A 10,884-nucleotide genomic window follows, 5' to 3' on the forward strand; every position below is an offset into this window, starting at 1 on the left:
CAGCCCTGGGGGGGGGGACACATGGCCCTGAAATGTCCCTTTTTGGGGGGGGGCGGGGGCAGAAATGTCTGCACTGAAGGTTTGGGGAGGGGGTTGGTGGCTTCACCTTGCGCTGTCACCAAGGGGCTGCCACGCTGGTGATGGGGGGGGGGGTGGGGAGGCTGAGCCCCCCCAGCCCCCCTCCCCAGCTGTCCCACCACCACCCCCAAATGGCCAGAGCTTCGGGGGGGGGCGGGGGGGGGCTGCCCCCATCCCCTGCGCCATGGGGTGGTGATGCTGGGGGGGCTGCGCCTGGGGGGTCCCTGCCACCCGGGGGGGGGGTGATGGCTGGATTTCCCCCCACCCCCCCTCAAGATGGGGGCTGGGGGCTGCACACTGCAGGGGGGGGGGTCACTGTAGGTGACTCCCAGGTGACGCTGTGCCCCACCCCCACCCCCCGGGGTCCCTGTCGCCGTGCCTAACGTGGGGACACAGGCCACCGCCGTGCCCCCCCGCTCCCCGACATCCCCCCCCCCCCCCCAGCTGTTTTGGGGACAGGGGTGGCAGTGGTGGGACACACACCTTTATTGCACGACCGAGAGCAGCAGGCAGCGGGGAGGGGGCGCAGCGGCGACACTGGGGGGGGAGCTGGGGGGGCTGCGACCCCCATCTCCCCCCCATTTTTTTTTTTTTTTGGGGGGGGGGGGGTGTCTCCCTGAGTTTCCCCATTGTTATTCCCAAGCCCCCCGGCCCCCCAGGTTGGCTCAATCCTGGCGGTGCCCAAAGGAACCTCGTACCGGGGTCCCCGTGTGTGTGTCCCCCCCCCCAACAATTTGTCACAGCAGGTTCTTGCGCTTGGGGACGATCTTCCTCACAGTCCGGCGCTCGGAGATGTTCCTCTTGACGCGGATGGTGGGGACAACGGGGGGCTCGGGGACCAGCGAGGGGCTGGAGTGGGCTTTGGTCAGGGTGGGGGGGTCTGGGGGGGCCACCACCGGCCCCGCTTGGGCTTCCCAGCCCTCCAGGTCCTGGGCGCCGGCGCTGATCCACGTCTCCAGCACCTGCACGTAGGTCTCGTAGCGGCGGCGCTGCCGTGGGGAGGGGAGGGATGGAGGTGAGCCACCACCATGGGGACATCCCCGGTGTCCCCCGTGTCCCATAGTGGTGTTTCTTCCACAGGGAAGATAAGGATGGTGATGAACCACCACCATGGGGACATCCCTGGTGTCCCCAGTGTCCCCCATGTCCCATAGCAGCATCTCTCCCATGGGGAAGGTAAGGATGGAGATGAGCCACCACCATGGGGACATCCCCGGTGTCCCCCATGTCCCATAGTGGTGTTTCTTCCACAGGGAAGATAAGGATGGTGATGAACCACCACCATGGGGACATCCCTGGTGTCCCCAGTGTCCCCCATGTCCCATAGCAGTATCTCTCCCATGGGGAAAATAAGGACGGAGATGAGCCACCACCACAGGGATGTTCCTGGTGCCCCTCATGTCCCATAGTGTCATCTCTCCCATGGGGAAGGTAAGGGTGGAGATGAGCCACCACCATGGGGACATCCCTGGTGTCTCCAATGTCCCCCATGTCACAGTGTCATCTCTCCCATGGGGAAGGTAAGGATAGAGATGAGCCACCACCATGAGGATGTCCCTGGTGCCCCCTGTGTCCCCCCCATGTCCCGTAGCAGCATCTCTTCCATGGGGAAGGTAAGGATGGAGATGAGCCACCACCACGGGGACATCCTCATGTCCCTGGATGTCCCCTATAATTAAACTAACGAGCAATTAACCCGCCCCACCTCATAGAGGAGATACTCCTTCTTCAGGCGGTACTCGTCCAGGTCGCGGGCGCGGCCCCGCTTCTCGGGGAGGTTGCGCTGATGCTCGAAGAGCTCCTGGGCCACCCGCTCCATCCACATCTCGTGGGAGCGGTGCTGCTCCTCCTGCCCGGGGTGGGGGTGGGGGTGGGGGGGGATGGAGAAGGTTGGGTCGGGTGATGGTGGGCACCCATGGGTGCATTCCCCACCCACTGAACCCCGGCGGCGGGGGCTCACCGGGGGGCTGCGGCTGGGGGCAGCGGGGAGGATGGGGCGGACGAAGCGGCGTTGGGAACCGACGGCGGCGGGGAAGGGGGGCGAGGAGAAGAGGGCGGCCACCAAGTTGATGCGGGAGATCCAGGAGGACATCTCCTCCGGCGTCCTGCCGCGGACAGGGGAGGTCAAGGGTGATGCCATCACCCGGGGGGGAGGGGAGGGGGGCACCTCCATCCCCCCCATCCCCCCCACCCGGGGGGGCACTCACGGGGCTTGGAAGAGGAAGACGTGCCGACAGGGGAGGTCAAGGGTGATGCCATCACCCGGGGGGGGGAGGGGGGCACCTCCATCCCCCCCATCCCCCCCACCCGGGGGGGCACTCACGGGGCTTGGAAGAGGAAGACGCGCCAGTCGGCCGTCTGCAGGCGGAAGACGTTGGGGCGCTTGGTGTATTTGCTGGCGCGCTCGGCCAGGGCGTGGTGGACCCCCAAAGGCTCCTCGGCCTCGGGGCCTTCCTCCTCCTGGGGGGTTGGGGAGGGTCCCGGCTCGGGGGGGCGGCGGGGGACCCCCGCCCGCCCCGCTTTGAGGAAATAGAGGACGGTCCCTTTGAGCACAGCCTGGAAGGGTTTCCAGCCTCGTCTGCCCCATGGCGCTGGGGGGGGGAGAAGTTGGGGGGCACGGTTGGACCCCAACAGATACCCCTCCCCAAAGATGAGACACACACCCCCACCCCCACCCCCAGCTCCAATAGACTCTGGTATTGTATGTGTGTCGCCCCCAGACCCCCAAAAGCCCCACATCTCTCTGCCCCCCCCCCCCAAGCCCCAACTGACCCCAGATGTGCCCCCCCCCCGGATGCTGAGAAACCCCAAACCTGCCCCCAAACCACCCCAGACCTGCCCCACCCCCCATCAGACCCAACTCTGTCCCAACCCCCCCGGACCTGCCCCCAGGACCCCTCAAACCCCCCCATATCTGCCCCCCAGGACCCCCCAAACCTGCCCCCAGGACCCCTCAACCCCCCTGTCTGCCCTCAACCCCCCCATATCTGCCCCCCAGGACCCCTCAACCCCCCCATATCTGCCCCCCAGGACCCCCCAAACCTGCCCCCAGGACCCCTCAAACCCCCCCCAAACCTGCCCCCCAGGACCCCTCAACTCCCCCATCTGCCCTCAACCCCCCCCAAACCTGCCCCCAGGACCCCTCAAACCCCCCATCTGCCCTCAAACCCCCCCAGACCTGCCCCCAGGACCCCTCAACCCCCCTGTCTGCTCTCAACCCCCCCCCCCAGGACCCCTCAAACCCCCTATATCTGCCCCCCAGGACCCCCCAGACCTGCCCCCAGGACCCCTCAAACCCCCCCAAACCTCCCCCCAGGACCCCTCAACCCCCCCATATCTGCCCCCCAGGACCCCCCAAATCTGCCCCCAGGACGCCTCAACCCCCCATCTGCCCTCAAAGCCCCCCCAAACCTGCCCCCAGGACCCCTCAACACCCCTGTCTGCCCTCAACCCCCCCCATATCTGCCCCCCAGGACCCCCCAGACCTGACCCCAGGACCCCTCACACCCCCAAACCTGCCCCCCAGGACCCCTCAACCCCCCTGTCTGCCCTCAACCCCCCCCATATCTGCCCCCCAGGACCCCTCAAACCCCCCATATCTGCCCCCCAGGACCCCCGAGACCTGCCCCCAGGACCCCTCAACCCTCCCCAAACCTGCCCCCCAGGACCCCTCAAATCCCATCTGCCCTCAAACCCCCCCAAACCTGCCCCCCAGGACCCCTGTCCCCCCCCCAGCCCCCCCACTCACTTTTTTTGCCATCAGCCTCAGCCAGCACCTTCCTGGCCAGCCAGCCCCGGCGGTAGGTGACAGCCCCGGCCCCCCCCGGCAGCTCCAGGAAGGGGTTGCTCTTCTTACGGTCAGGGGGGGCCATGCTGCCCCCCCCACCTGCCTCTTCTTCCTCCTCCTCATCATCATCATCCCTACGGGGTGCTCAGCATCACAGGATGCCCCACCCCCCCCATATCACCCCCCCCCCAACCCCATACTCACGCTGCCCACGCCAGCTTCTCGCTGCGGATAGAGCCATATAGAGCCTATAGGGGGGGAACGTGGGGGTTGGGGGGGGTCCAGGGGGGTGCCCCCCCACCCCATCCGGCCTCACAGACACCCCACCCCCCCCACCCCTTTTCCAAAATACCTTCAGCTGCTCCCTGGGAAAATCCTGCCCATCCATCATCCCGCTCAGGTTGGCCACGAATTCGGCGCTGGTCATGGCACGGCCGAGGCGCTGCGGGTGCGCGGCGGGTGAGTGGGTGCCCCCCCACCCCCCAAGTTTTGCATAGCCCCCCACCACCCCCCCCCCCAAAAAAAAAAAAAAAAAAAAAGCACCCTAAAAGTGCAGGGTGTGAATGTGGGGGGCGGGGGGGGGGGGGGTCTCCCCCTTTCCTCACCTGCCCGTGGAGGTCGGTGTTCAGCAGCATGATGGCACATGTCAGGGAGTGCACAGCGTCTGGGGGGGGCGTGGGGGGGTCAGGGTGGGGGGTACCCCCCCCCCAGGTAGGGACACCCATCACCGTCAACCCCAGTGGGTGCAGCTGGGGGTGCTGCGTAGCGCTGGGAGGGCACGGGTGATGTGTGGGGAAACTGAGGCACCGGGGGGGGGGGGGGGGGGGGGGGATGACGATTGAGGCGGGGGGGGGTGGGGTGTGAGGGGGGTCTGGGGGGAGCGGGAGGTGCTCCCCCACCCCTGGCAGGGTCTCACCCGGGAGGGGAAGGCGCCGGGGTTGCAGTGATGGTAACGCCGGGAGAAGTGGCCGAGGATGCGCTCGCGCTCCTGCGTCTCGCCCGTCAGCACCAGCGCCTGCAGGAAGGACCTGGGGGGGCCCCCCCCGCGATGGCAGCGGGACCCCCCCCAAAACACCCAACCCCCACCCAGGACACCGCTGGATGGTGGCTACCCCCTGCCCCACACCCCGAATGTACCCCTTCCTCACCTCCCTGCACCCCAGGAGAGTCCAAATCCCCCCCCCCCCCCAGACCCCAACAGACCCCAAAATTACCCTACTGGACCCCAAGGGAGGATGAGACCCCCCCAGATCTGCCCCCCCAGACCCCAAATCTGCCCCCCTGGATCCCCCATCACCCCAAATCTGCCCCTCCCTGACCCCAAATCTGCCCCCTTGACCCCAAATCTGCCACCCTGGATCCCCCATCACCCCAAATCTGCCCCCCCCAGACCCCAAATCTGCCCCTCGACCCCAAATCTACCCCCCTGGATCCCCATCACCCCAAATCTGCCCCCCCAGACCCCAAATCTGCCCCCTCGACCCCAAATCTGCCCCCCTGGATGCTCCATCACCCCAAACCTGCCCCCCCAGCCCCCAAATCTGCCCCCTTGACCCCAAATCTGCCCCCCTGGCCCCCAAACCGCCCCCCCCAGATTCCAAATCTGCCCCATGGAACCCAAGAGCCCCCAAACCACCCCAAATCTCTCCTCCCCCCACCTCTAACAGCCCCATCTCCCCCCTCCCCGATCCTAGCCATGCTAACAGTTTGGGGGGTACCTTTGCACACCCCTCCCCCCCCAAAAGCCCCCTCCCATCACTACCTGAGCGCCTGGTCCAGCGTCTGGCCATCAAACTGGAAGAAGTCGAGGTACTCCTGGGCCACCATCGCGCTGAAATCATTGCTGGGGGGGGGGACACAAGCTTGGGGGGAGGGGTCCCCAACCCCAGAGAACCCCCCAAACGGGGGGGGGGTGTGTCCCCCCCCCATCCTTACTTCTTGCGGAGGAATGCAGCCACCTGGGACTTCTTGAAGCCATCGAGGTGGAAGAGGCGGGTGGCCAGACGCTGCGCCTCCCCCCGCCGTCCCTGTCCCCCGTTTGCCAGCCCCGGTGTCACCGCTGACCCCCCTGGCGGGCACCTGGGGGGGGGCACAGAGCAGGTTGGGCAACGCAGGGGACAGGGGGTCCCCTTAACCCTGCCCCACCGGCTGTGGGAGAATGGGGGGGGGGGGGGCTGGAGGGGCTGAGGGGTGGAAGGGGCAAAGGGGGGGGATGGGGGGGGCGAAGGGGGGGATGCGGGGGGATGGGGTGTCAGACAGACAGAACAGACAGGGGTTGGGGGGGGGTCAGCCAGCTTGGGGGGGGATCCCCTTAACCCTGCCCTGCTGGCTGGTATGGCTGGGGGAGGTGTGGGGGGGGACTTGGTGGGGGGGGATGGGGGGGCGGCAGCGGGGGAATGGGGGGCTGGGGGCAGGACAGACAGACAGAAGCCTGGGGGGCAGGTGGACGGGTGAGATTTGGGGGCTGGGGGAGGGGCAGATGGGGAGAGGGGGGCATGGACGGGGGGGGGTGACAGACGGGGGTCAGGGGGCACGGACAGGTGTCGGGGGGGGGGCACAGGGGTCTGGGACAGGTTTGGGGGTGTCAGATGGACAGAGGGGGGGTCCGGGGGGGACAGACAGAGCTTAAGGACGGGGTCTGGGCGGGGGGGGACACGGAAGGAAGGGGGGGGCGCCCACGTGGGACCGGGGGTGCTGGCGCCGCGTCCCTCACCCGTGGGTGCTGGCGGGGGGGTCCGGTGGGGGCTCCTCGCCCGGCTCGGGGGGCAGCTGCTCCATGGCGGGGCGCAGTGGCGGGGTGCCTGGGGGGGGGCCCTGTGCCACCTCCCCCCCCGGGCAGGGAGCACCCGGGGCCGCCGGCAGCCAGGCACAGCCGTGTCCCGGCATGGGGGGCCCCCCCCGGCCCCCCCCAACAACCCCTGCCCCTGGGGGACCCCGCGGTGGCAGGGAGGAGGGGGGAGAGGGGGGCTGGGGGTCATCCCGGGGGGGCAAGGAGCTGGTGGGGGGCTGGTACCCCCCTCCCTGGGGGTTATATGGGGGGGGTGGGGGGGTGGGGGGGGGCTGGGGGACATTTAGGGGTGTCAGGGGGGTGGGGTGGGGCTTGTATCCCCCTGCCATGGGCTGATAGGGGGGGCTGGGGGGGGGCTGCAGGCTGGGGGGGGGCTTGTACCCCCCTGCCATGGGCTGACAGAGGGGGCTGGGGGTGGGTTGGAGGTTGGGGGGGGGCTTGTACCCCCCTGCCATGGGCTGATATGGGGGGCTGGGGGGGGGGCTGCAGGCTGGGGGGGGGCTTGTACCCCCCTGCCATGGGCTGATATGGGGGGCTGGGGGGGGGCTGCAGGCTGGGGGGGGGCTTGTACTCCCCTGCCATGGGCTCATATAGGGAGGGTGGGGGTTTCTGGTACCACCCCCCCTGGGGCAAAGCAGGGGGGGGCAAGGGCTTGGCGGGTGGCTGGTACCCCGCTTTTGGGGGCAAATCTGGGGGGCTTGCGGGGGGCTGGTACCCCCCTCCCAGGGGCAAATCTGGGGGGGGTGGGGGCTTCGCGGGGGGCTGGTACCCCCCTCCCAGGGGTGGCTTTGGGGGGGTCGGGGGCCTGGGGAGGGGCAAATCCTGGTCTCCCCCTCCTGGGGTCACACCTGGGGGGTCACCAGGGCTGGGGGGGTCCCGGTCACCCCCCCCTGGGGTAAGCTCCAGAGGGGTCGGGGGTCCGGGGGGGCCCCCCCAGAGGTGCCCCTGTTCTGGCTGCAGCTCTAGGGGGCTGGGGGGACCCCCAGCTCCGGGGGGCAGATGCGGGGGGTCGGAGAGCACCAGGTCTGGGGGCCGGGGGGGTCCTGGGGGGGGAGAAGACACAGCGGGGGGGGGGGGTCCCCGTCAGCATCAGTGCCCCCCACCCCAAAATAAACAACCCCCAAGGCGGGGGGGGAGGCGGTCCCCACACTCACCTTGCTCCACGTCGCGGCTGGCGGCCCCCCCTGCTGGGTGGCACCCAAGGGGTGGGGGGGTGCGGGTGGGGGGGGGGCACCCCTGGGCCCCCCCCGGGTTGTCCCCCTCGGTGATGAGCAGCGGCTGCAGCGCGGCGCTGTGGGGCCGGTAGAGGGGCACCCGCTGGGCACCCATGGGTGCCAGCCCCCGGCTCTGGAAGAGGGGGTTGGTGTGGAAGTGGGGCTCCTCCTCCTCCTCCAGGTCCTCCTCTTCCTCGGCGTCTTCCTCCCGGGAGGAGCAGCCATCGTGGTCTTCATCATCCTCCTCCTCCTCCTCTTCCTCTCCGCTGCATTCAGGGTCCTGGCGCTCGGGGGAGGTGGTCCCATCCGTCAGCTTGAACTTGGGCGAGGTGGTGCCACCCATGGTCATGGTTTTGGGCGAGGTGGCCCCATCCATGGTCACGGCCTTGGGCGAGATGCTCCTATCCATGGTCATGGTCTTGGCTGAGGTGGCCCCATCCATGGTCATGGTCTTGAGTGACGTGGTGCCATCCATGGTCACGGCCCTGGGCAAGGTGGTCCCGTCCATGGTCATGGTCTTGGGTGAGGTGGTGCCATCCATGGTCGTGGCCTGGGGCAAGATGGTCCCGTCCATGGTCATGGTCTTGGGTGAGTTGGTCCCATCCATGGTCATGGTCTTGGGTGAGGTGGCCCCATCCATGGTCATGGTCTTGAGTGAGTTGGTCCCATCTATGGTCATGGTCTTGGGTGAGGTGGTCCCATCCATGGTCATGGTCTTGGGTGAGTTGGTCCCATCCATGGTCATGGTCTTGAGTGAGGTGGCCCCATCCATGGTCATGGTCTTGGGTGAGGTGGTCCCATCCATGGTCATGGTCTTGGGTGAGTTGGTCCCATCCATGGTCATGGTCTTGGCTGAGGTGGCCCCATCCATGGTCATGGTCTCAGCTGAGGTGGCCCCATCCATGGTCATGGTCTTGGGTGAGGTGGCCCCATCCATGGTCATGGTCTTGGGTGAGGCGGCTCCATCCATGGTCATGGTCTTGGGTGAGGTGGTCCCATCCATGAGCACAGACATGGGTGAGATGGTCCCATCCACAGTTATGGACTGGGTTGGGATGGCCCCATCCTTTGGCACATGCTCACGCAAGATGCTCCCATCTGTGGGCACGGACTTGGCTAAGTTGGTCCCATCTGTGGGTGTGCACTTGGGCAAGATGGTGCCATCTGTTGGCACGTGATCCTGTGAGATGGCTTCATCCATGGGCATGGACATGGGGGACACGCTCCCAACAGCGGGCACGGATCTGGGCGAGATGCTCCTATCTATGGGCACGTGGCCACGGTGCTCATCAGAGATCCTCCCACCCATGGACACATGTGAGATGCTCTCATAGGTGAATCCACAGCCCTGGTGCTCGTGGAAGATGCTGTCATCCGTGGCCACGGACTTGGGTGAGATGGTCCCATCTGTGGGCACGTGGCCATGGTGCTGTTGTGAGCTGCTCCCACCCGTGGACACAGGGAAGATGCTCTTGTCTGTGGATCCGTGGCCTTGGTGCTCATGGAAGATGCTTTCCACCGTGGGCACAGACTTGGGTGAGATGGACACATCTGTGGGCACGTGGGCATGGAGCTCTTGTGAGCTGCTCCCACCTGTGGACATGTGGAAGATGCTGTCGTATGTGGCTCTGTGGCCTTGGTCCTCATGGAAGATGCTCCCCTCCGTGGCCACGGACTTGGGTGAGATGGTCCCATCTGTGGGTACGTGGCCATGGTGCTCTTCTGAGCTGCTCCCACCCATGGACATGTGGAAGATGCTGTCGTATGTGGCTCTGTGGCCTTGGTCCTCGTGGAAGATGCTGTCATCCATGGCCACGGACTTGGGTGAGATGGTCCCATCTGTGGGCATGTGGGCATGGAGCTGTTGTGAGCTGCTCCCACCTGTGGACATGTGGAAGATGCTGTCGTATGTGGCTCTGTGGCCTTGGTGCTCGTGGAAGATGCTGTCATCTGTGGCCATGGACTTGGGTGAGCTGCTCCCACCCGTGGACACAGGGAAGATGCTCTTGTCTGTGGATCCGTGGCCTTGGTGCTTGTGGAAGATGCTCCCCTCCGTGGCCATGGACTTGGGTGAGATGGTCCCATCTGTGGGTACGTGGCCATGGTGCTCTTCTGAGCTGCTCCCACCCATGGACATGTGGAAGATGCTGTCGTATGTGGCTCTGTGGCCTTGGTCCTCGTGGAAGATGCTGTCATCCATGGCCACGGACTTGGGTGAGATGGTCCCATCCGTGGGTACATGGCCATGGTGCTCTTCTGAGCTGCTCCCACCCGTGGACATGTGGAAGCTGCTGTCGTATGTGGCTCTGTGGCCCTTGGTGCTCGTGGAAGATGCTCCCACCCATGGGCACGTGCCGGTGCGAGACGCTCTCTCCCGCCCACCCAAGCCCGTTCCGCTGGTGCGAGACGCTCCGCGCCGTGGCCCCGTGGCCGTGGTGGCTGATGTCCCACGGCGCTCGGTCCCCGTCGGGCTGCGCCTCGATGGCTCCCTGCAGCTCCCAGACGCACAGCTGGGCTCGCACCAGGCTGGCCCAGAAGACATTGGTGCCACCGGGTGCCACGGCGGGTGCCACGGCGGGTGCCACGGCGGGTGCCACGGTGGGTGCCACGCCGGGGGGGGTCACCCCTTGGGCACCTGCCCCTGAGAAGATGATGGCGTCCTGCGCCGCCAGGACCCCCGGGGTGGCGGGTGGTGGGGGTGGGGGGTGCCCGCCGGCTCCATGGCGCGGTGCCCGCTGCTACGGCTGCCTGCCCGCCGCGCACCGGCAGCTGCCTGTCCTGCCCGTCCTGCCCGTCCTGCCCGTCCTGCCCGCTGTGCCCGCTGTGCCCGCCATGGCGTGGGTCGGCCCTGTGGGGGGGAGCAGGGGGGAGAGGGGTCGTGGGTGGGGGGCCCTGCAGCAGGGGAGGGGGGGGTGGAGGGAGGAGGGAAGGCAGGAGGAAGGTGGGAGGATGGAGGGATGGAGGGAGGAAGTGGTGGAGGAAGGAGGGAGGAAGGAGGGAGGAAGGGATGAAAGGAG

The 10,884-nt window shown here is 67.4% G+C and overlaps 2 protein-coding genes across 2 annotated transcripts; both read right to left on the reverse strand.

Moving 5' to 3' along the window:
- Nucleotides 1-540: 540 nt before the first annotated feature.
- Nucleotides 541-6,894, reverse strand: LOC308055796 (PH and SEC7 domain-containing protein 4-like). Its single transcript, XM_080370259.1, is given in 13 exon segments — nucleotides 541-1,067; nucleotides 1,784-1,927; nucleotides 2,039-2,183; nucleotides 2,402-2,669; nucleotides 3,827-3,999; nucleotides 4,070-4,113; nucleotides 4,218-4,307; nucleotides 4,471-4,529; nucleotides 4,782-4,787; nucleotides 4,790-4,893; nucleotides 5,628-5,708; nucleotides 5,801-5,944; nucleotides 6,579-6,894. Coding segments are annotated over 13 exon segments (1,683 nt in total). The 5' UTR covers nucleotides 6,752-6,894; the 3' UTR covers nucleotides 541-815.
- LOC308055839 (uncharacterized protein) lies at nucleotides 6,894-10,202 on the reverse strand (the record flags this gene model as incomplete). Its single annotated transcript, XM_080370360.1, has 3 exons — nucleotides 9,317-10,202; nucleotides 7,808-9,274; nucleotides 6,894-7,696 (listed from the first exon to the last, which is right to left on the reverse strand). Exons 1-3 carry the CDS (start codon nucleotides 10,146-10,148, stop codon nucleotides 6,894-6,896), a joined length of 3,102 nt encoding a protein of 1,033 aa, XP_080226486.1. The 5' UTR covers nucleotides 10,149-10,202.
- Between the last annotated feature and the right edge of the window lie 682 nt (nucleotides 10,203-10,884).

The sequence above is a fragment of the Falco punctatus genome (genome assembly GCF_963210335.1).
Source record: "Falco punctatus genome assembly, chromosome: 20".
Lineage (NCBI taxonomy): Eukaryota > Metazoa > Chordata > Aves > Falconiformes > Falconidae > Falco > Falco punctatus.